This window comes from Adiantum capillus-veneris, chromosome 10 (genome assembly GCF_014529385.1).
Source record: "Adiantum capillus-veneris isolate H3 chromosome 10, ASM1452938v2, whole genome shotgun sequence".
Classification (NCBI taxonomy): Eukaryota; Viridiplantae; Streptophyta; class Polypodiopsida; order Polypodiales; family Pteridaceae; genus Adiantum; species Adiantum capillus-veneris.
In genome coordinates this window covers 164,760,165-164,785,789 of record NC_140940.1, presented here as the reverse complement: position 1 = coordinate 164,785,789, position 25,625 = coordinate 164,760,165, and the positions used below count along the sequence as shown (strand labels likewise).

General features: G+C 44.6%; 1 protein-coding gene across 3 annotated transcripts in view; it reads left to right on the top strand.

Moving 5' to 3' along the window:
- LOC147450004 (uncharacterized) overlaps window positions 1-20,880 on the top strand; it is an 87,132-nt gene extending 66,252 nt beyond the window's left edge. The window contains exons 2-3 of one of the 3 annotated variants that reach the window (XM_086522767.1): window positions 19,346-19,424; window positions 20,502-20,880. In XM_086522767.1, coding sequence (XP_086378893.1) covers window positions 19,346-19,424; window positions 20,502-20,635 — 213 coding nt within the window. In that variant the 3' untranslated portion in view covers window positions 20,636-20,880. Of the gene's footprint in view, window positions 1-17,181; window positions 18,679-19,345; window positions 19,892-20,501 lie in introns of those variants that run through there. The other 2 variants (XR_015189566.1, XM_086522766.1) reach the window with 2 other exon arrangements.
- The last annotated feature ends 4,745 nt before the right edge of the window (window positions 20,881-25,625 follow it).

Genomic DNA, 25,625 nt, shown 5'->3' with positions numbered 1-25,625 from the left:
TAAGACAGTTTATATGGCCTCTGTCTGTTTTGCAGGCGTAATCGAGGACGATTACAATGCTTTCAAGAGGGGGGTATGTCACAAACCGGTGGCGTGGCATGGCCCTAGCATCAAGTGGGGTAGGAGACCTGACACACGGCTGGCAGATAAACCCGGAAAAAGTGCTGACGTGGCATATTTCCGAATTTCGCACCGTAAATCCCGCCGGCAGTGTTGACATAGTGTTGACGTGGCTGGCCGTATGGATTCCCGCTTTTTACGCTGACAGTGTACAGAAATTAGCTTTTTGCGCTGCTGAAAATCTACGCAAGCTAATTGGGAAGCTTTTGGGAATAGATGCTTTAGTTTTATAAAGCTTTTAAAAGAACAGCTTTTGGGGCTCTGCTTTTGGGCATCCCTTGTAACCTTTAAATAGGTGGACAGGGTCTCATCACTCAGAGAATCTGGACGCAGAGTCGGAGAGTGAGAACCCTTCCACTCCCTTGTACTTTGGCACAGAACTCCGCCGGGCCGTGTCGAATCAATTGTGAACTGTTTTGAAGGGAATTTATGTTGCGTCGCGGTAGAAACTTGAATTGGAGTGTCCAAGTTCGTTACACTAGAACTTCATGAAGGTCAGCAATACTTGCTTCTTCGGGCCGCGCCGAAAGCGACACAAAATGATCTGTTGTGGCTTCAATGCTCCAACTGCGTCTATTGTTGTGGAACCTCCGAGGAGGAAAATTCTTGAAATTGTTCCCAATGCAAAACCATAAACATATCCATTCCATGTAGAATAACTAGAAAAAATACTATTCTCCCTAAATGACTGTGTATGCAATGTAGATGAAAGTCATGCCAAGGAAGAAACATGTAAAAGCGATTGACAAAACGGACAATTTGAAACCAATGTGAATTCCTTGAATGCAAACTTTTTTGCTTTTCGAGTGTGATCCGCATACATCCGTGCTCAACCGTGAGTGAATCATGTGCATCATATAATACGGCATACCTGTGAAAAGGGAACGCATAAAGACGGTGACAAATATACAAGAAACCATCACAAATGAGAAACTCGAACAATGCGTGTGACTAATCATGCGAACATAGAATAGTTCCTGAGTGGGTTCTTTGGCTCTCGACTCGAGAGCCAAGATCGATTCTGCATGACTGATTGTACCTACAATGAGGTTAGCTGCACTAGAAATATCATCATTCAAACCATCATCCTTGCTTAACAATCACATCCCTATCATGCAAAAAATGTGTGCCGTGCTTCGGAGAAAGAGTCTCCTCGTCATGTTCCTTTTCAAGCTTCGCCTCCACAAGAGAAATGAGAGGTAAAGAATGGAGATTCTCCTCACCACGAATGATTATGAGAGAGTCACTTTTGGCATTTACAACGAGCGCATTGCCTACTCAATCAATGGGAGGGTTATGTTCACGAAACCATCGAATGCCCAAAATCATCGCATTCTGAGAGAGGAGATACAACAAATCTTCTACGGAAGGAAGCTCGCTGAATAGTAAATACCACATCACGGCCTCTCGTGTAATGAAAGAGTTCATACCGAGAGCGAAGCCCGACACCTCAAGAGGAGTTGTCTGGCTAACCTCCAAGCGGGCTCTTTCTACACGAGGGTCACCAATCACATCATGCATACTGCGCGATTCAAACAATATGACAAAACACTGACCCTTCACATGACTTTAGCATTTTATGAGAGACTTATCAATGTGTGTGTCAGAGATATGTGGAGAATCAGTGTGGTCCACTAAAGTGCTTGTGGTAGCTTCTTTATATGACCCTTAACGTGACATTGGTAACATCAACCTTCCTTTGCATAATTGATTTGTTCTTCTGCCGTTATGTATCCTCCTATAATTCCTTGTGCAGCTTTTTCATATGGGGCTAGCTTAGGTTTAGCAGGTGTTTTAGCTTTACCCTTAGATTCATTTTGAGAGTTCTTTTCCGAAGGAGTAGAGGAAGATGGGGTAGAAGAATTACCATTCTTACCATTCTGTGGGTTCTGAGAATTCTAAGAGGTACTGTGAGAAGTTACTTGAGATTGCGTCAATCTTCTTTCAACCGCACTAGGTACTGAGGTGGCATGAACCGCGCCTTGATCTTGTCCCGGAACTCTGTCCAGCTGAAAAAAAAGGACACGCCACACTCTTTCTGAATGCCAACAACTTCACAATGGTTACCTTCAAAGAATAGAAGTTGGAGAGTGGCACCCGTGTGTAGTTGTGTGGGTAGAGTGGTTCTGATGGGAAATTTTCCTCATAAACCTCGCTTACATTGTATTAGTAGGCCTGCATGATTGGCATATATGCATAAAGGGATAGAAGACTATTATATGTTGCAATTGGTTGTTTGGAACCGAATTCAAAAATAGCATAGTACTATCAATGTTCCCAACGGAGATCAAAAAGCAAGCTAGCTCCTACAACGAGATGGTACTGGGCTCCAAGAAGGTAATACTGTTGATGGAGGTTTTCAACCGGTTCATGGGGTTGCGGAGGGAGAGAGAGAGAGAGAGAGAGAGAGAGAGAGAGAGAGAGAGAGACCTTAGAGCTTACAACAGTGACATTGTTGTTGTGCATCGAGCTGCGGCTATGCCTTCTATGTTAACGCTGCGATTATGTTCAACACTCAAAATGTAGATGCATTCTCATGTAGCACACATAGGCAGACGGAAGCGGCCGAATAAATGGAAAGAATAAAAGTCGAAGTGGACAGGAGGGCAGAAAAGCTTAGCAGGATCGATCACACGGAAGCTTATGATGGTTATCCTCAAGTTATTAAGCCAACAGCTTCAGTGCTAGCTGCTTGCGCTTTTAGCAGAGACTGTGATGGGATTTGTGGCTGACAGCTCAATGTCAAGGGAAAGGCATTGGGGAATATTGCCACTAGTGCAAGTCATGGTCTGATGGGCTGTTGACTTCAGTCGCACTCCTTGTCCAACTCTGTTGATAGCCTATTTGAAAATTTGATGAGGCAAGCAATTTAGAGCGATCTGCTGACAAACAGAAACATCTATCATGAGCAATTCAACGTAGAATATGCTGTCCGTGGGAGTTGGTTAATGTGCAGCTCCAAGGAGATGTAGCAGCATTGCAACAGAAGTCAAATAGTCAATCATGCATGTGCCTACGTTGCCGACCAGGATCAAAACAATAGTCAAAGAGCAAAAGCGGAAGGTAATTCTTTTTTCCACACAAAGAGCTTTGATGCTGGAGAAGCTGAAGAACAAGGACTGCGGAGTAATGGCATTTCTGGAGACAGGCATACCAATATGTCAGCACCTATTAGCCTTTCAGCAGTAGCTCACTGCTGGCCATTCAACATTTGGGTGGGGTAGCAGAAATTTTACAGACAATATTGCCAATATTGCAGCGTATAAAGAGATTCTCTTTCTAAACTGCGTGCAGGTGGGAGCCAATGCGGCCGCAGTTGGGATTAGCAACAACAGTATACTGCAACGTTGCTCTTTAGGAGATGCATACGAAGCATGGAATGATTGTGATGTGGATTTTAACGCATAGCAATTACTGTTTCGGAGCTGCCTTCTGCCAATAACCACGATTCGGTGGCAGATCCTATGAGCAAAGGTCCATGTATGCAGCAGCTATCGGATCAAGTTCAGATGGTTGCAAATGCAGACATCCGAAGCAGCTTACAACTTGAGAGAGAGAGAGAGAGAGAGAGAGAGAGAGAGAGAGAGAGAGATTGTATTATCATCCACGGAGGTTAGGTATGACCCATGGAACCAAAGACAAAACATTACAAACGTGGGGGGATTTTGGGATACATCTCAGTTAAGGACTAAGGGTCCAAAAAGAAGGTAAGATAAGATAAGATGAACAAAATCTACAGAGAAGGGGGTGAGAAGGGAGCCGATTTGGGAGTTCGAAACTCTTGAATAATGGCTTTACCTCCTTGTCACGTCAAGGGTCACATTAAGAAGGCTTGTCCTAAGACAACCCCACCCAGAGAACCTAAGGCACCCACAGCAACCACAAGCACTTTAATGAACCAAGTTGAATCTTCTCATGTCTCTGACACACACATTGATGAGTCTCTCATGAAGTGTAATGGTCATGTAAAGGGTCAGCGTTTTGTTATATTGTTTGATCCAGACAGTATGCATGATGTGATTAGTGCCTCTCTTGTAAAGAGAGCCCGCCTAGAGGTTAGTCAGACATCTCCTCTCGAGGTGTCTGGCTTCGCTCCCGGTATGGACTCTCTCATCACGAAAGAGTGCCTTGATGTGTTGTTTACAATTCAACAAGCTCCTTTCCGTAGGAAATTTCTCGTGTCTCCTCTCTCAGGATGTGATATGCTTTTGGGCATTAGATGGTTTCGTGAGCATAACCCTCTTATTGATTGGGAGGACAACACTCTCACATTAAATGCCAAGAGTGACTCTCCCATGATCATTCGTACTGAGGAGGGTCTGCATTCTTTGCCTCTCATTTCGCATGTGCAGGTAAAGCGTGAATTATGACGAGGAGCACAAGCGGCATTTATCTATGCCTCTCCAATTACCCAAAGCTTAAGGCTCCAGACAGGTATTCAACTTTGTTTACCAAGTTTGTTGGCTACTATGTGGTACATCACTTCTTGTTGGATCTTCTCGAGTTCTTGTATCAGCCAGGTTGAGAGGCTGATTAGGAACTTTCTTTGGTCAGGACATAACACTCAGATAGCCTTGTTCTCAGGGAGAGTTGGGGATCATAGACCCAGCACATCAGAGCAGAGCCCTTCTTGGGAAGTTTATCATCAGAGGACTTCTTCTAGGTGAGGAGCCCTGGAAAGAGTTCTTGCTTCAGCGGCTTCGTACTAGGGTGCCTCAGGCTGGAGGCCCCTGGCGACCGTGGACTAGATGGATTTTCACAGAGATGCGTAGAGTTGGCTTGAGCACGACACTGGAGGACCGCTTTGCTGTGAGTCTGCTCCGATCTTGGGAGCATCCGAGAGGCTTGGAGTAGCGTCAGCCTACTTGCACGGAGGAGCGTCTGAGACAACCCCTTGTTTGGAACCCCATGGTTAGCACTCAGAGAGGCCACTTGGTTGGTAGTCGACCTCGTGTTTCCTGGGGTCCCATGGTAGAGGGTCCATCACGCTCTTTAGGTGACTGGTTACAGTTTTCAGGCTTGTCCGAGGAGCTTCAGGGCATTCAGCTACAGAGCATGAGAGAGGTGCAAAGCATGTGTCAGGACATCTTAGAGGTAGAACCATCTGAGTGGCTCACACCTCTCGAGTCAGCAGCGCCCAGATGGATGGGAGCCTTCACACGACTAGAGGTTCTCATCTCAGTTCGAGCTTGTTCAGAGAGTACCCTCCCTGTTTTTCGAGCTACAGGGTGAGGGACGTTTACACAGAGTTGCAGTAGAGGCTCCACAGGTCGCACAGTGTTGTTTTCAGAGGTTCCGAGTGGTGGGCATTTGTGGGAGGACTTGTGTCATAGATCCGGACCCAGCAGCTCTTGAGACTGGTCACTGGCGACTGTGGGTGGGCTTGGGAGAGCTGTTCACTGGCATGAGTACAGTGGGATCCTGGAGAGTGGCCGTGGAGGGACCCTTTCTCCTCGGCGGACCATCCAGGTGTCCCTTTCTTTCAGTACACTGTTCGACTGGGACGTCACATTCAAGCAGCACGGAGAGAGGCTTGTCCTGCTGCAGCACCTCATTGGCAGCAGGTGTCAGTAGCGTGTGACTACTATCTATCCTTTTTGTTGATTTCTTTCTTATTATCTATTTACTTTCACTTTTTGGAAACACCCCTCGGGAAATCTAACTGCCCTGCATTGCATAGCTAGTGTGGAACTGTCCAGAGGGAGTCCAGGCCTGAGGGCAAGAGAGCACTAAGGTTGGACAAGGACTATGGTTAGCCAAGTGGGGTCATTGACTAGCCAAAGTGGAATCCTTTGCTACAGAGGTTACATTTCAGTTCTGGATGTGGCCGCAGTGTACAAAGAGGGTCGGATGACCTAGAAAGATACAATGGCAGCATCTCCTAAAATTTAGGGAACTGCTATTTTGGGATCTAAAAATGTGTTGACGTCATTACCTCGGGAATGACAAGGAGAACATTTTCTTACTCTGCCGTGAAGTCAAGTGGGTGACCAGTTGGGAGATTTTTAGGCGGCAACCCTGAAACGGGAAAATGCTTATAAATGTTCCAAGTGGCACCTTCTGGTGCACTTTCCTCATGCAAGATAAGGGGGCGCTGAATTTGAAGAGCAAAGAGGCTCATTTTCAGAATTTGTCACAGGTTAAGAGCTATGGAGTGCTTGCTTTCCCTCTTATGCAGAGTGCGGTGCCAGGAGTGATGCCCTGCACGCTACGCACTGCCCTCTCTCTCCCCTTTGGCAGTATGTTATGCCCCACTAGTGGGCTTTTCAATTGACCAATGTACAGTTGTGTGGGTTCATGCGCGATTACCGAGGCAAGAGCCTCTTGCACAAGTACTGGATTAGCTAGCGGTTAATCCCCCGCAGGTACAGGTGAATTCGGAGAGGTTTCACGCCAGAAATCTCGTCCGATTCAAAGGGCAAGCAGCCCTACAGGTGCAGGAGCTCGAGGACTTGCTACAGATGCGACCGGCACGCGAAACGGAGCCCGAAACAGTAAATTACAGCCTGCTGTATATTTTTACAGGTTTAGGGTTTTGGCCCTAAACGGACCCTAATACCCCCAGGAGGTTCGGGGACGCAAGGGGACCGTTGTACAGGTGATCTGGCGCATTTTCGAGGCTGAAAACAGAGAATTCAGCGTGCTGCAGATTCTCGCCAGGTTTTGCAAAGTGCCCGTTTGCGTCGGGAAAGTCAATCAATGCATGAAAATATTGACTGTGAAGGGTCCTAGTACAGTTATGTTGCCGAAATCGGGCCGGAACAGTTGAAATTCAGCCAAGTTTGTGCGGGGCAGCTTGTAGGGATCCACAGCGTTTATTCCCTCTTTTGAACAATAAAGAAATACCGAAAGGGGCGCCTAAGTTAGGGGCCAATCTGGTGTCGGTCTACTCATACAGGTGCAATCTAGCAGCCTGTATCCCTCTCCCCTTTGTTGTGTCTTGAAAGTACAGGTAAAGTGGACGACAAATTAAATGGGTGAAAGCTAAATCAAGGTTTGAAGTAAAGTCTACCGCCCTTTTTGGATTGAACAGGCCGGTTTCATGGTTCCATCGACGGGATTAAATCACTTTTTCCCACAGAAGTGAGCCTTGGTCAGTTTAGGCTTGAAGACACAGGGGATCATAGACCAGACACAGGAAATAGCCATTATGGCTGACAGACCATCATCGGTGACTGAAGAGGTTTCCTCTTCACAAGGTCAACAGACACATGAAGTGGGTTAGTCCTCAAGACCACCACAGACGGATGATAATAAGACTGCCACTCTTCCTGAACCTCGTCCTCTGCGCTCTGATCAAGTCTCTTGTCTACAAGTTGTCTCGCATCTGTATCCGCTCACATGGGGCATGGACTGCCCCGGGGCTTGATGCGTCTCAGAGTAGAAAATGATGTCTCTCCCTGTGAAACTATCCTCAAAGGCCCCTACATCAAGGCGCAAAGATCCATTATAATTCCATGTAATGCAGAATCCGAAGTTTTTAGCCTTTCTGCAACCTCCTGTTCCGTCTCAGCAAGTTGGGTCACTGGATCATATCCAAAAGCCTGTTAAGGCTCAAGCACAGGTGATTCATACTGCACAGTCAATGGAAACACCTGTACACTTGACGGAGAACATGAAGTCTCTACAACCTGTGCCTAAGGTGCAAGAACAGGTGGCTGAGATGCCAGTCTTTCAAGCTGTACCAGTTCAGTCCGCCACCTTTCAGCAGCCTATAGCTGGTTCTAATGGGTAGGGAAGCAACTTACAGGCTATGCAACAAGTCTTCCCACCACCTTCAGTACACCCTGGCTATTTTGGAGGTGGATCGGTATTCCAGAGCATGGCTGGTCATGCACCTGGAAATCAGTTTTATACGCCAGGAACAGTGTTTGGGGGTGCTCAAACGATGATGCCTAACCCCATGTATGGTGTCATGGGTATGCTACCAGGGTTTCAGAGCACTCAGGGCCAATTTGGGATGCCACAGGCAAATTTTGGTATGGCTGGAATTACAAATCAACAGCCAAATATGGCATTTCCAGGTCAAGTTAATAGCGGCCAAGGAACACAGATGAACCCTAACAGTGTTCCCATGTTTCAGTCACTTCCATATGACAATTTAACGCCGCTGGAGAGGCCAACTCCGTACAAAGAAGGTGGCAAAGGTGTTACATTCACGACCTTTACAGAGTTTGATGACAGGAAGAAGGCTCTCTCATTCCTCCAGCAGTTTGACAAGGCCTATGCAGGGGGAAACTTTACAGAGGCTTCAAAGGTCCGCAAGGCAGCCACTTTCTTCACAAGGAATGCGGGACAATGGTGGACAACTTTATTGCTGCAAGGGCAAGCTCCGTCCACATGGATTTACTTTAAGCAGATTTTTGCAGCAGCATGGTTATCTGATGACTTTGAAGCAGATGTCATGACAGAATGGCACCAGCTTAATGCTGCTACTTGCAAGAATCTGGATGATTACAATCGGAAGTTTTGGAAAGCTCTACTTGCAGTAACTTCCTATAGGTTTGTGCCATTGACAGAACAGATTGAAAAATACTGTTGTGGCCTACCCAAAGGATTGAGAAAGTACTGTACGAAGACAAAAGTCACTACTTTAACGCAGCTCATCGAGGTAGCAAACACTGGCAATGGTTTGCTCAAGGGAGAAGATTGTGAATTCAATACTGGCGTCAAGGAAGGATCAGCCAAGAAAAATTCAGCGAAGAAGTATGTTTCCAAGGAGGTTCCTAAAGTGAAAGGGAAAGCCAACCAACGCAGGGAAAGGCAAAGCTTCGGCTGAATCAGAAAAGGGACCAGCGAAGAAATGGAAAAGACGTTTTCCTCGCAAGTCTGAAGAGCAAAAGAAGGTCCTGAGGTCAGAGAACAAATGCTTTATTTGTGAGCAGCCTGGCCACATTGCTTACAATTGTCCTACAAAGAAAAGGCCAGCTGTTCTAAAGACAAGGAGGACAGGAAAGGAAAGAAGCCCATGGCTGGTCTAGTGCCAGATATGGTGGGCGACAAGCCAAATTCAAATGCAAGTGAGCTTTGCAGAGCATGGGGAAAGGTCACGGATCAAACAATGCTTATCTTCTTTGATCCAGGTGCCAAAGCCAACTTCATTTCCCCAGAATTGGCTTCAAAGTTGGGAATCAGACCTCAAGAGATGGGGTATACAGCAGAGGCAGGTTTGGCATGTCCTGGCCATACAGAGGCTGTGACACCCATCATTGGAAAGTTGCGTCTACAGATCCAGTCCTATGTAGATGCTGAAGAATTTTACATCATGCCACTGGACGGATGTGATGTGTTGTTAGGTATTCCTTGGTTGTTTCGTGTACAGGGAATCCTGGATGCCTACAACAAAAAGATCACTGTACAGAGCAGGGGAAAGACTCACATTCTGGATGTAAAGCTTAAAGGGGAGTCTATTCCCACTGTATCAACTTCTGCTATTACTTCTGTAATGAAAAAGCATCTTTCTGCGTACTTGGTTTTTGCACGTGAAGTGTCAGATTGTGATGAATCAAATTTATCTGTGCTAGATAAAGAAAGGTCAATGTTTTTACAACAGTATAGTGACTGCTTTTCCGATTCATTATCGTCTCAATTACCGCCAGAGAGACCCGAGGACCATGCGATAGATTTGGTGGCAGGCAGTAGCCCACCAAATAAGCCTCCGTACAGGGTTAGTGCGGCTCAGCAGAAAGAGATAATGGGCCAAGTACAGGAGTTGTTAGAAAAGGGGCTGATTCAGCCCAGTTCATCTCCATTCTGTTCTCCAGTGTTGTTGGTGCAGAAAAAGGATGGCTCATGGCGTATGTAACCACTACCTATTCCAGATAAACCATGGGAAAGTATTGCTATGGATTTTATCTTTGATCTTCCGAGAACGCAGACAGGAAACGATGGTATTTGGACCATTATTTGCAGATTCAGCAAACAGGCTCATTTTATTCCTGTCAGGAAGAAGATAAAGCCAGATCAGATGGCACGCTTGTTTATGAGCAATATTTTCAAGTATCATGACATGCCACAGTCGATTGTTAGCGACCGTGATCCACGCATGACAAGTTTGTTCTGGAGAGGCTTGTTTGAGAATATGGACACCACGCTCAAATTCTCTTCGTCATTTCATCCTCAAACAGATGGGCAGTCAGAAGAGGCCAATTCTATTGTCCTAGATCTGCTGAAGTGCTATATGTCAGAGCATAAAGGAAAGTGGGAGCAGTATTTGCCATTGGTGGAGTATGCATACAATAATACAGTGCATTCATCAACTGGCAAGGCACCTTTTGAGATTGTTGAAGGTGGCAAGAAAGTTCCTCCCATACTGCATACAAAAGACAAGATATTTGAAGCAGATAAGTATGTTCAGGACATGGATGAAATGTACAAGAAGGTCAAAGTGGCCTTAGAAAAGACTCAGGCAAAGCAAAAGAAAGCAGCTGATCGTCACCGTCGTGAAGTGGTATATTCACTTGGTGATTGGGTGCTTTTGCGCTTTGAAAAGGCAAGGTTAAAGAAAATGAAGGGCAAGGAAAGACTGTTTCCAAAGCTCAACATGCGTTACTATGGACCTTTTCAAGTATGCGACATAATCAGTGATGTTGCATATAGGCTGAAATTGCCAAACAGTTGGAAGATTCACAATGCGTTTCATGTGAGTCTTCTCAGACCCTATGTGGGTGATGTGCCAGAAGATATGCCAGCTGAAGATCAGCCGGAAGTCAAGGAACTTGACGAGATCTTGGTCCCGGAACAGATTTTGGCACATAAAGAAAGGAAAGTGAAAGGCAAGGTTGCTAGGCGTTACTTGGTAAAGTTCAGAAACTATCCACCAATGGATGCTAAGTGGATGGAAGAAGGTGAACTTGCAGAGTCACCAACTGTGTTATCACTTTACCTGGAAGCCTTCGGTTTGCAACCTACCTTGACCCCATGAGTTTCAGAGCTACATGGATTGTCAGTGTGACAATGGCTTCTGAAACAAATGATGTACATGGTATTTAAAGTGAGCTCAAATGAAATACCTGTTACATGAATGTTAGAGCTGTACAGATTGTCAGTTTGGCAATTGCTCTTATGGAATGTCCAAAAGTTTGGTTAGTGCTATAGAAGTGAGTATTTCTTGTCAGTTTGTCAAGGATACAGTAGTTGCTTCTATTAAAGAGTACATGCGTAACTGCATTCTTAAACTGTCGGTTTGGGTATGCTCGAAAGTGTTACGGGATCCAACGTGTACTATAAGACAGTGGCAAAATGTGCAGCTACCATTTTGTCATTGGAAAGTTAGTGACTCAAAGCAATGGCACAGTGCGAAGCTACCACTATGTCATTGGGACAGGGTTCACACGCAGGCAATACATGAGTCGACGAGGTGTGGAATACACCAGGGTTGACAATGAGCATGTATGTGTCGTACATGTGTCGACAGGTGTTGAATACATCAGTGTTGGCTGTAAGCATGAACGACATAGATGCAAACGAGGATGTTTGAGATTTCAAGAGGTGGGTATGTCACCAGCGTGTGACTACTATCTATCCTTTTTGTTGATTTCTTTCTTATTATCTATTTACTTTCACTTTTTGGAAACACCCCTCGGGAAATCTAACTGCCCTGCATTGCATAGCTAGTGTGGAACTGTCCAGAGGGAGTCCAGGCCTGAGGGCAAGAGAGCACTAAGGTTGGACAAGGACTATGGTTAGCCAAGTGGGGTCATTGACTAGCCAAAGTGGAATCCTTTGCTACAGAGGTTACATTTCAGTTCTGCATGTGGCCGCAGTGTACAAAGAGGGTCGGATGACCTAGAAAGATACAATGGCAGCATCTCCTAAAATTTAGGGAACTGCTATTTTGGGATCTGAAAATGTGTTGACGTCATTACCTCCGGAATGACAAGGAGAACATTTTCTTACTCTGCCGTGAAGTCAACTAGGCGATCGGTTGGGAGAATTTTAAGCGGCAACCCTGAAACGGGAAAATGCTTATAAATGTGCCAAGTGGCACCTTCTGGTGCACTTTCCTCATGCAAGAGAAGGGGGCGCTGAATTTGAAGAGCAAAGAGGCTCATTTTCAGAATTTGTCACAGGTTAAGAGCTATGGAGTGCTTGCTTTCCCTCTGATGCAGAGTGCGGTGCCAGGAGTGATGCCCTGCACGCTACGCACTGCCCTCTCTCTCCCCTTTGGCAGTATGTTATGCCCCACTAGTGGGCTTTTCAATTGACCAATGTACAGTTGTGTGGGTTCATGCGCGATTACCGAGGCAAGAGCCTCTTGCACAGGTACTGGATTAGCTAGCGGCTAATCCCCCGCAGGTACAGGTGAATTCGGAGAGGTTTCACGCCAGAAATCTCGTCCGATTCAAAGGGCAAGCAGCCCTACAGGTGCAGGAGCTCGAGGACTTGCTACAGATGCGACCGGCACGCGAAACGGAGCCTGAAACAGTAAATTACAGCCTGCTGTGTATTTTTGCAGGTTTAGGGTTTTGGCCCTAAACGGACCCTAATACCCCCGGGAGGTTCGGGGACGCAAGGGGACCGCTGTACAGGTGATCTGGCGCATTTTCGGGGCTGAAAACAGAGAATTCAGCGTGCTGCAGATTCTCGCCAAGTTTTGCAAAGTGCTCGTATGCGTCGGGAAAGTCAATTAATGCGTGGAAATACTAACTGTGAAGGGTCCTTCTACAGTTATGCTGCCGAAATCGGGCCGGAACAGTTGAAATTCAGCCAAGTTTGTGCGGGGCAGCTTGTAGGGATCCACAGCGTTTATTCCCTCTTTTGAACAATAAAGAAATACTGAAAGGGGCGCCTAAGTTAGGGGTCAATCTGGTGTCGGTCTACTCATACAGGTGCAATCTAGTAGCCTGTATCCCTCTCCCCTTTGTTGTGTCTTGAAAGTACAGGTAAGGTGGACGACAAATTAAATGGGTGAAAGCTAAATCAAGGTTTGAAGTAAAGTCTACCGCCCTTTTTGGATTGAACAGGCAGGTTTCAGGAGGAGGGTCTCACAGCTGAGTTCTTGGTAGCTTTTTGGGAGAGGTTGTGGGACTCCAGACAGCAGAGGCAAGTCACTATCTCGCATTGGATGCGAAGTGGATACTCCACAGATTGTCTTTACCTTGAAGCATTTGGTTTAGCATAGTCTACTGCGATAGAACCACTATTTCAACATGGGCAAATCTAGTGCAGTGGGTATGCACAGAGGGGAGTCACTCCACTCATTTGTCGACAGATTTCCCCGATACTTTGATTTGATATAGAGTCATTGATGCGCTAAGACAGTTTATGGTCTGTCTGTTTTGCAGACGTAATCAAGGGCGATTACAATGCTTTCAAGAGGGGGGTATGTCACAAACCGGTGACGTGGCATGGGCAAGCTAATTAGGAAGCTATTGGGAATAGATGCTTTATTTTTACAAAGCTTTTAAAAGAACAGCTTTTGGGACTCTTCTTTTGGGCATTCCTTGTAACCTTTAAATACGTGGGCAGGGTCTCACAACTCAGAGCATCTGGACGCAAAGTCTAAGAGTAAGAACACTCCCACTCCCTTGTACTTTGAGCACAAATTAATACAAAAAGAAATACCAAAAGGGGCGCCCAGTCAGTGTCTGCTAAGACAGTTTATATGGCCTCTGTCTGTTTTGCAGGCGTAATCGAGGGCAATTACAATGCTTTCAAGAGGGGGGTATGTCACAAACCGGTGGCGTGGCATGGCCCTAGCATCAAGTGGGGCAGGAGACCGGACACACGGCTGGCAGATAAACCCGGAAAAAGTGCTGACGTGGCATATTTTCGAATTTCGCACCGTAAATCCCGCCAGCAGTTCTGACGTGGCTGGCCGTACGGATCCCCGCTTTTTACGCTGACAGTGTACAGAAATTAGCTTTTTGCGCTGCTGAAAATCTACGCAAGCTAATTGGGAAGCTTTTGGGAATAGATGCTTTATTTTTATAAAGCTTTTAAAAGAACAGCTTTTGGGGCTCTGCTTTTGGGCATCCCTTGTAACCTTTAAATAGGTGGACAGGGTCTCATAACTGAGAGAATCTGGACGCATAGTCGGAGAGTGAGAACCCTTCCACTCCCTTGTACTTTGAGCACAGATTAATACAAAAAGAAATACCAAAAGGGGCGTCAATCTATGGGGCCCATACCTCTTGGCACAGAACTCCGTCGGGCCGTGTCGAATCAATTGTGAACTGTTTTTAAGGGAATTTCTGTTGCGTCACGGTAGAAACTTGAATTGGAGTGTCCAAGTTCGTTACACTAGAACTTCATGAAGGTCATCAATACTTGCTTCTTCGGGCCGCGCCGAAAGCGACACAAAATGATTTGTTGTGGCTTCAATGCTCCAACTGCGTCTATTGTTGTGGAACCTCCGAGGAGGAAAATTCTTGAAATTGTTCCCAACGCAAAACCATAAACATATCCATTCCATGTAGAATAACTAGAAAAAATACTATTCTCCCTAAATGACTGTGTATGCAATGTAGATGAAAGTCATGCCAAGGAAGAAACATGTAAAAGCGATTGACAAAAACGGACAATTGGAAACCAATGTAAATTCCTTGAATGCAAACTTTTTTGCTTTTCGAGAGTGATCCGCTTACATCCGTGCTCAACCGTGAGTGAATCATGTGCATCATATAATACGGCATACCTGTGAAAAGGGAACGCATAAAGACGGTGACAAATATACAAGAAACCGTCACAAATGAGAAACTCGAACAATGCGTGTGACTAATCATGCGAACATAGAATAGTTCTTGAGTGGGTTCTTTGGCTCTCGACTCGAGAGCCAAGATCGGTTCTGCATGACTGATTGTACCTACAACGAGGTTATCTGCACTAGAAATATCATCATTCAAACCATCATCCTTGCTTAACAATCACATCCCTATCATGCCAAAAATGTGTGCCGTGCTTCGGAGAAAGAGTCTCCTCATCATGTTCCTTTTCAAGCTTCGCCTCCACAAGAGAAATGAGAGGTAAAGAATGGAGATTCTCCTCACCACGAATGATTATGAGAGAGTCACTTTTGGCATTTACAACGAGCGCATTGCCTACTCAATCAATGGGAGGGTTATGTTCACGAAACCATCGAATGCCCAAAATCATCGCATTCTGAGAGAGGAGATACAACAAATCTTCTACGGAAGGAAGCTCGCTGAATAGTAAATACCACATCACGGCCTCTCGTGTAATGAAAGAGTTCATACCGAGAGCGAAGCCCGACACTTCAAGAGGAGTTGTCTGGCTAACCTCCAAGCGGGCTCTTTCTACACGAGGGTCACCAATCACATCATGCATACTGCGTGATTCAAACAATATGACAAAACACTGACCCTTCACATGACTTCAGCATTTTATGAAAGACTCATCAATGTGTGTCAGAGATATGTGGAGAATCAGTGTGGTCCACTAAAGTGCTTGTGGTAGCTTCTTTATATGACCCTTAACGTGACATTGGTAACATCGACCTTCCTTTGCATAATTGATTTGTTCTTCTGCCGTTATGTATCCTCCTATAATTCCTTGTGCAGCTTTTTCATATGGGGCTAGCTTAGGTTTAGCAGGTGTTTTAGCTTTACCCTTAGATTCATTTTGAGAGTTCTTTTCCGAAGGAGTAGAGGAAGATGGGGTAGAAGAATTATCATTCTTACCATTCTGTGGGTTCTGAGAATTCTAAGAGGTACTGTGAGAAGTTACTTGAGATTGCGTCAATCTTCTTTCAACCGCACTAGGTACTGAGGTGGCGTGAACCGCGCCTTGATCTTGTCCCGGAAGTCGGTCCAGCTGAAAAAAAAGGACACGCCACACTCTTTCTGAATGCCAACAACTTCACAATGGTTACCTTCAAAGAATAGAAGTTGGAGAGTGGCACCCGTGTGTAGTTGTGTGGGTAGAGTGGTTCTGATGGGAAATTTTCCTCATAAACCTCGCTTACATTGTATTAGTAGGCCTGCATGATTGGCATATATGCATAAAGGGATAGAAGACTATTATATGTTGCAATTGGTTGTTTGGAACCGAATTCAGAAATAGCACAGTACTATCAATGTTCCCAACGGAGATCAAAAAGCAAGCTAGCTCCTACAACGAGATGGTACTGGGCTCCAAGAAGGTAATACTGTTGATGGAGGTTTTCAACCGGTTCATGGGGTTGCGGAGGGAGAGAGAGAGAGAGAGAGAGAGAGAGACCTTAGAGCTTACAACAGTGACAAATTGTTGTTGTGCATCGAGCTGCGGCTATGCCTTCTATGTTAACGCTGCGATTATGTTCAACACTGAAAATCCAGGTGCATTCTCATGTAGCACACATAGGCTGGCTTACCTATCTTGCCTTGACACTCCGGCTCCCCCCCTCTTCCACGTGTCCAAAGTTGCGCTCCTCCTAGTTCTCCTGTCACCGCTTCTGCAGCTCTCGCTTGCCCGAACCTCTTGGAGCTCAGAGCCCCAGTGCCCACTGCTCGCTTGTTCACAGCCCACGGCTTATCTACCTTGCCTTGGCATCCCCCCCCTTCTCCATTTTGGCAAAGAGAGGACGTCCTTCCCTCTAAGGTTCCCAAGGGGGGGATTCCCTGCATGAGTGTCGAGGAGAAATCGTCGTCTCTTCCTTCTGAAGCCCATGAAAAGAGCATGCTTCATAGTGCTCAAGTTCTTGTGAGGCTAGCGCTGGGAGTGGGCTTGCATGGTTTTTCATTAGTAAGGGGTGCTTGAACAAGCTGTGGGCTGTTTTACCAATGCAAAGAGGTGGATTCGCGCATGTTGCAATCATGTCGCAAGATTTTCAGGCTGAGAAGAGCAAAAAGTTGCTCAAGTTCCTATGAGGCTAGCGCTGGGAGTGGGCTTGCATGGTTTTTCATTAGTAAGGGATGCTTGAACAAACTGTGGGCTGTTTTACCAGTGCAAAGAGGTGGATTCGCGCATGCTGCAATCATGTCGCAAGATTTCCAGGCTGAGAAGAGCGGAAAAGCTCTGGACTGGTTTGGTCCATCGCAAAGGTTATTTTCCTAAGTTGGTGTCGTCGGGCGCAAGGCAACAAACGCTTTTTCCCATATGCAATCGCTTGAGCTTGCATCCGGAGCTGCGGTTATGCAACAATGCTAGACGATGAGAAACTGAGACGATGATGGGCATTTAATGGTGCTGAAGGTGGGTATTGCGAGGTGTTGAAGGGTGGAGCGGGTACCTGGTGCTTGGCACTGCGGGTTCGACGACGGCGACGATGATGACGCAACGAGGGGCTGAAGGCTGAGAGCATTGACCTGCTGTGGCTGAAGTATGGAAAAAAAACCGATGGCGGTGTTGTGGCACGGCCCTACAACAAGCTGGGCGTTGCGGTACGCTGTTGCTAGGGCTGGAAATGATTATGTTTGAGCCTGAAGCAGCTGACAGGCTGATGCAAAGCAAACGCTGAGGATGTTTGAGGGGAACGCTGGCTAGAAGCTGATACTACAGGTCCTGCAGACACTGACCTTCGTTATTGGCTTCTTCCACTTCTTCCTCGAATGCCAGGGATGTCTGCATAGGCCAGCATTGATAGGCTGAGCAGCCATTAAATCGGGCCATGACCACCAAGGGGAACTCAAGGTTACTTATTGGTTCGCTAACATATAAGAATTTGTTGACGCGCTCATGCACATGAATGCGAAAATGTATACGCTATGCAAGAGAAGATGTGGAGCTATGGCCTGCTTGGGGGTGTACATCCAGACAGAGGCCCACAAAATGCCACGCTAGACTCTAAGTTGACTGAGGCTAGTGCTAGGCTGTGGCAGTAGCTTGTCCGTGAAGTGCAGCCACAGTGCGCATGTAACATCACATTTTTGTACCTTTGGTGGGGCTGCGGGCATAGAAAGCAACACAAAGCTGCCATTGCCAAGGTTGTCTACTATCCCTACCTTCGCAGCTTCAGTGACATTCTCTAAATAGATAATCCAACATATAAAGAGTGGCATTAGCAAGATCTCTAACATCATGAAGGCTCAATTTCAAACGTGTTTTCAATGGAGTAGCAATATGTTTGCCGTTCAAAGCTACACAATAATGTCTCTATGAATCTTGCTTGACATAAAGCAATACCCTTATCACAATGCTTAGCTATATGCCCAAGTAATGCTGTAAAACTCCCAAGTAATGCTTAGCTATATGCCCAAGTAATGCTGTAAAACTCCCAAGTCTTTCATATTGAAAGTAGCATTCAATTCAGCCTCGAATTCACCAATCTGCATCTCATTCATAACGGTAATCAACAAATCATCTACATACAAAAGAATAATCTGATATACATCATGCTCATGTTTGACATACAAAGTGATTTTAGTTGGAGTGCTACAAAAGCTTTGTTTAACCAAATGAGTGTCAACTTTCTCATACAAAGCAATTACAGAGGTGCTGAAGGGCGGAGCGGGTACTTAAAGCTTGGCACTGCGGGTTTGAGACGGTGACGATAATGGCAATGACGATGATGACGCAACCAGGGCTGAAGCTTGAAAACACTGGCCTGCTGTGGCTGATGTACAGAGAAAAACTGATGGCGGTGTTGTGGCACGGCTTTGCAACAAACTAAGCGTTGCGGTACGCTGCTGCTAGGGTTGGAAATGATGATGTCTGAGTCCCAAAAAAGGCTGATGGGTTGATGCAAAGCAAACGCTAAGGATTCAAGTGTTGATCTACATAATCATTGTAGATTGTCACTTGAAGAAAAATGCACTCAAGGCACTACCTATGATCAAGCACGATCAAGAATATTTAGAAGGCCCTAGCTATAATCAAGTGAGATTAAGAATATTTAGATGTTTGTGTCATGTGCATGGCTATGGTATATCAGAAGTTATTCAGCATGGTGGTGTCTCACAATAGTTCACTTAGCCATGATTGACTTAGTTTGAAGCAGCATCTTATTTTTCACGGCAAGAGCAATTGCTTCACATTCTCGGCAATACTAGGCACTACCAGGCCAGACTTTAACAACGCGGCGTCGAAGTGTGGGGAGCAGTGCCGTGCTGCGAAAATTACGGTTATTTATGAAGCTGAAATCTCTTTATACTGTTAGTCAAAACCAGGAAAACTTGCATATTGAAATACTTCAGAAAGACATGGCGAATTACGCACTAAGCTATAGAATTGTCTTTCGAGTTTCTTACTGTAACACTCTTTTGCTGTTAATTTACATGTACACCATGATTTCCTTGTTGCTGGAAACTTAGTATCACAGGTTGCTAACTTTTTTTCTTTGTTGTAGAGCAATGTAAAGAGAAAGAGGCACCTTACGTATTGGTGGAGCTATTTTGATTATGATGGCCACATCGAGCTGCGTAGAGGTAAGAAAAAGGGAAAATAAGGTTGTTAACTTTCACGTTTTGGGTAGTGCTACATAGAGATTTTTGAGGGGTGAGGTTTCTAAAAGCAATTTAGCTAAAAACCTCTTTTTGCTCTGTAAATTAGTCGAACACTTTTGAGCATAGTGTCTTCATTTATTGCTTCCTCCAGAAGCTTTGAGAAAGTAATCGGACCGATAATTTGTTGAGAGTTGAATAGGCTATGTTTCAGCGTTCCCTTCTCTTTGTTGTTGCGAACAGTTGAACTAAGGTACTCATGAGGTTGAAGGCTCCATGTGAGTACGTCAGGGTAGTACTTGGATGCAAAAAAATAAAAATAAAATCAAGGTGCACATCTGACACTAACAAAGTGTCAAACATACATCACATTGATTTTTCCTCAAAGTTCTTCAAAAACAAGATGTAACTTACTAGTTTTTTTAATGTACCGATAACGAGGTGTGAGCTTATTGACCTTTGTATTCAAAATTAAACTGCGTTTGAAATAGAACTTTCAGGTGATGGTGCTTTATGTATGAATTGGAAACACAGAGAGGGGGCAAAGAGGGGGGGGGGGGGGGGATGGAAAGTGAAAGAGTGTGCACAGATGTTGAAATGCTAGTTTAATGTGCAACTATTAATCACGCTCTGCTTTTCTACTTGTTTTAGACGTATGCAAGCATGTCACATACTCTTACTCACGGAAACAGTTTACTGCATACAAATGTTCCTCACTTTTTTGCTTTCCTGAATCAAAGTTCTGTAGAAACAATGGTCCAGCAATATCATGTTGCTCTTTAACTTAATCAAAGCAAGTAAACTTACAATAATAGTCTGTTGGAAAATGTGACTCACATTCCTTAGTGTAAAAAACGTACATTGGATGGTGCCAAGGTACATGACAAAGTAGTGGTGCTTTACTGCCTCAAGTAAAAAAGTAAAAAGAACATCTTAGCTAGGTTTTAATTAATGCAATTCTTTTGTTCTTGTGGCCACGAGCTACTTCATTGCCTCCATGCTTGAAAACAGCCTTATTGACTCTATACACAAATCGCACTTATAACAACCAATGTTTTGTAGAAGCTCTAATGGAAAACAGGGTGCATATAGCACAAGTACACGTGCCTCGGTCACAGACAACGAATCGCAAGAAGTCCAATGCTATACAAGCAATCCATTGTGCATTGTCTGCTATATTCAGCCACCATGTCTAAAACTTCCTTTCTCATTGCCTCATCGACGTTTGTTGTGTTCTTGAATCATGTTAAAGTCATATTCTTTTACTCTTGTAAATGCGCATTCGAGCTTCTCGTTGCTGAGGTAATAACCTTATCTTTGGATATAGTCTTAATTGCGGTTTTCCTCTGATGCAAAATCTCAATCCACCTGTCGTCATTCAAAATGCAAGCACTCTTGTTCTAGCTAAAGCAGCTATCTGTAATACTGTGCCCTTGTCTTTGAAACTTGCTTGAGTAAATAGAGGCAGTTATGTATCAATGAGCCTGAGCTCCTCTCTTGAAGAAAAACGCACCTTTATAAGTAAGGACGATGTAGAACGTACACTACATGAAGAATAAATAAGTGTACCTTTTATGTACCGCCACATATGAGTTCTGTGAGAACATTTTATGCACTGTACCACTTCTATGCGATTTTCACATGGCCAAAGTAGGCCAAAAGCTTACCTGCCTGCAACGCCTTGCCCTATTATGAATTGTCATCATTGAGCAATGCAAAAAATGTCTCTTCGACTTATAGCAATATATAAATTCTCTATCATGTTACCACCAAAAAAAATTACGTTAACAAAAAGGCACATTTCAATCGAGAGGGAAACAAAACCCAACTTTTTTGCTCAAAAATCAAAGCGCCGACCAACAATTACAACCCTTCATAGAGGCAGACTTTAGAAAGGCTAACAACAGCAAGAAATTTAGGCCCATATTTATATATTGGTATAAATGGATTACATTAGGTAGTGAAACTGAGTTTTATTAGAGGAGAGTCCTAGATACTAAAATTATCTCCCTCAACCACATTACCTGTAAAAGATATATGTCCTTGACATGCCTCCTAGTGGTTGATTTACCTTCTTTACTTGTGCACATAATTACAAGCATCCATTCAAGCAATAAATAGCTTGCTAGAGCCAACCATGTAGCTAACAAATGTCGCTTCAGTCTTTTAAACTCCCCTTCTGAAAGCCATGTAAGCAGAGCAAGACCTTCAATACGGTCCTCCAAACCTTTACATGAGAAAGCCAGTAATTGCTAAGAAGGGAATTACTCGATGTCCGTCTCTCAAAATAGAAATCTCGTTTAATTCGATTCTTAGTTAATGACAACCACCTAATAACAGATCTATACATGAGTGACAGTACATCAAAAATGTCACAAGCCTTTGTGAAAACACTTCCATATATACAAAGCACATCTAGAGCAAGTGGTTGCACCTCTTCTTTATTTTAGGACTTAGACTCTAAGTAGCTTCTTGCAAGCGCATAAACCTCATAGAGGAACATGTAGAAGGATATATAAGACATGAACGACATTCAGGTACTGCAGCATTGGTTACATTTCTTGGCTAATTTATGAAAGTTTTGACATTGCATCAACCTTTCAACTAGTGGACTGGACTTAGTAATATGCAAATTTCATTTCAGAAGAGAAACACACATAGAGGAGCCCATCTTGAGAAACACAAGCGCCACTTGCTTATTGCAACAATGCTCCGTTTCTTGCTGCAACTAACAAAAGAAGAGTTACACCAACTATTCGATCCATGCCAAAAAGACCTCAAGCTAGTTACAGACCGGGTTGTGCCCTTGGTTTGGGATATTCTCCAAAATACATTCCCACGTTTGTAGTTTGAGACTCACCTAGTCAGCAACAAAACTATACGGAATGAGTGCGTGAAAGCATTAGGCAAAATCAGATGTTCAATGAAGCTGCTTGAAAAGTCTTTTACAAAAAGAGAAGACATTTCCCAAAAAAATATTGTTGATTGAGGAACTATATGATGCTCAGCAACACGAACGAAGCAAAAGACATAGACATAGTAAAAGTACAGATGCAACAGCAAGCAACCAGTTCCAAGGACTACTTCCGAGCAATCAATTTAGAGTTGACGCACCTCCTCTCTTCCAATTGGAGCGTGCACAAATACTATATTTCTACCAAAAGCCTGCCTTGGAGCTGGTTCTTTTGGAGCTGTAGCAAAGTGCCAAGTGTTGGATAGAAACTTTCCGCAGAAATAGTACGCGCTAAGATCGTCCACGCAAGTAGAACCAACCAGACCTTGGACGGTCATGCAGCCTTAGAAGAAACTCAACTCCCAGTTACTCATCGAGGAATTGTAAGCGTGGTGGGGCTATGTCGAGACGTAGCACAACCAATTATAATTTTCCCTTTTTGGAATGGGGGTAGTTTAGAAGGGTGGCTATGGGCAGCCAAGTCCGACCAAAAACAGCCTCATCACAAGACTTACCACATGTTGTGGAGGATATGTGCAGTCTAGATCGTATTTGAAGGAATGTATTTCATATCATTTCATCCTTGCTCCGAACTGTGGACTTCATTTACTCAAGAAATATTCTGCATAACAATCTTGAGCCTAGAAATATACTACTCCACTTTCCAAAGAGCGTAGATGCTGTGTACGCAGGTATTGGGGGTTGGAGCAGTTCAACAAGAGCCAGTGCTTCTTTGTACATGATGCCACGCGGTGCAGATTACAAGTATGACTCTGCAGCCACGTGCTCAAAAAAATATCATTAGCAAGTTGTTAAAACTTGTGAAGATAGAGGAAAACCACCCAGGTAAGCCATTAGAGACACACATTGGTCATTGGATTTGGAAAGGCATGTCTCCTAATCCAGGCGAACGGCCTCCTACGTATGATCTAATGAATGCAACAGCAGGAAGTCAATATTTTGGGGTGGAATTGAATAGAGATGCAGGATTGAGGCCTTGGAATGAGTGATGTATATACTTTCTATTTTTGGAGCCATAGACTCTGGATATTGGTAGTTTGTTAAAAAATCTACCTTTTTGCGTCAATTTTGTACATACTTACCTTCAGCTACTTGACATAAGATCTTTTATGTAGTGTAAATCAAGTAAATAATGCTGGAAAAAATTGTGACTTAAGTCAAAAAGTAGAGTATGTTCTGTGTGTGTGTGTGTGTGTGTGTGTGTGTGTGTGTGTGTGTGTGTGTGTGTGCGCGTGCGCTACATGCAAACATACACATACATAATTAGTTTAAATTTCCATTTGGAAGCATACACTGAGCTCATGTTAGCTGATTCAATTTGCGATGTCTGTTGGGATCTCTTTGCAATACAGTCAAACATACTCATGCATAATAAGCTTAAACTTCTGTTTGGTAACATGTGACGAGCTCATACTATCTGAGTCAAATTGCAATTTCTGGTGGAACTCTTTGGTCCTCAGAATTTCCTTCTTGTTTTATTTCTTTGACATTCAAAATATCTTCAAGGGCTTTTCAAATTGTTCTTGCAATTGCTCCTCTCTCTCTCTCTCTCTCTCTCTCTCTCTCTCTCTCTCTCTCTCTCTCTCTCTCTCACACACACACACACACACACTCTCTCTCACACACACACACTCATTGCGTACATATGCACACATGCACGCACATACACATACACACACACACGCGCGCGCATGCACGTGTATGCACGTGCGTGCGTGTCTATGCACGTACACACACACACACACACACACTTCTCAAATTGTTCTTGCAATCCCCCCCCCCCCCCCCCCCCCGGCGAAGCAAAAGACATAGACAGAGTAAAAGTACAGATGCAGCAGCAAGAAGACGGTTCCAAGAACTACTTTTGAGTAATCAATTTAGAGTTGGCCCACCTCCTCTCTTCCAGTTGGAGCATGTGCAAATAATATTTCTTCCAAAAGCTCACCTTGAAGCTGGTTCGTTCGGAACTATAGCAAAGTGCCAAGTGTTGGATAGAAACTTTTTGCAAAAATTGTACGCGGCTAAGATCGTCCACGCAAGTAGAACCAAATAGACATTGGACAGTCATGCAATGTTAGAAGCAACTCAACTCCCAGTTACTCATCGAGGAATTGTAAGTGTGGTGGGGCTATGTCAAGATGCAGCAATGCCAATTATAATTTTCCTTTTTGGGAATGGAGGTAGTTCTCTCTCTCTCTCTCTCTCTCTCTCTCTCTCTCTCTCTCTCTCTCTCTCTCTCTCTCTCTCTCTCTCTCTCTCTCTCTCTCTCTCTCTCTCTCAGACACGCTCATTGCGTACATATGCGCACACACACATACACACACGCACATACATACACACACACACGTGTATGGGCGTGCACACACACACACACATTGCATACACATGCGCACACACACATACACACACGCACGTGTATGGGCACACACACATAAAATTTTCAAATTGTTCTTGCAATTGCTCCTCTCTCTCTCTCTCTCTCTCCCCCCCCCCCCCCCCCCCCACATATACATACACACACATGCACGCGTGTGTCCGTGCACACTCACAAATACACAAATATATGCGTTCACGCACACACATACTCTCTCTCTCTCTCTCTCTCTCTCTCTCTCTCTCTCTCTCTCTCTCTCTCTCTCTCTCTCTCTCTCTCTCTCTCTCTCTCTTGTGCTACATGCACACACACACACACACTCATTGCGTACATATGCACACATGCACGCACATACACACACGCACGCACGCACGTGTATGCACGTACACACACACACACACACACATAGACACTTCTCAAATTGTTCTTGCAATCCCCCCCCCCCCCCCCCCCCCCCCCCCCCCGAGGCGAAGCAAAAGACATAGACAGAGTAAAAGTACAAATGCAGCAGCAAGCAGCCATTTCCAAGAACTACTTTCGAGTAATCAATTTAGAGTTGGCGCACCTCCTCTCTTCCAGTTGGAGCATGTGCAAATAATATTTCTTCCAAAAGCTCGCCTTGAAGCTGGTTCGTTTGGAACTATAGCAAAGTGCCAAGTGTTGGATAGAAACTTTCTGCAAAAATTGTACGTAGCTAAGATCGTCCACGCAAGTAGAACCAAATAGACATTGGACAGTCATGCAACATTAGAAGCAACTCAACTCCCAGTTACTCATCGAGGAATTGTAAGTGTGGTGGGGCTATGTCAAGATGCAGCAATGCCAATTATAATTTTCC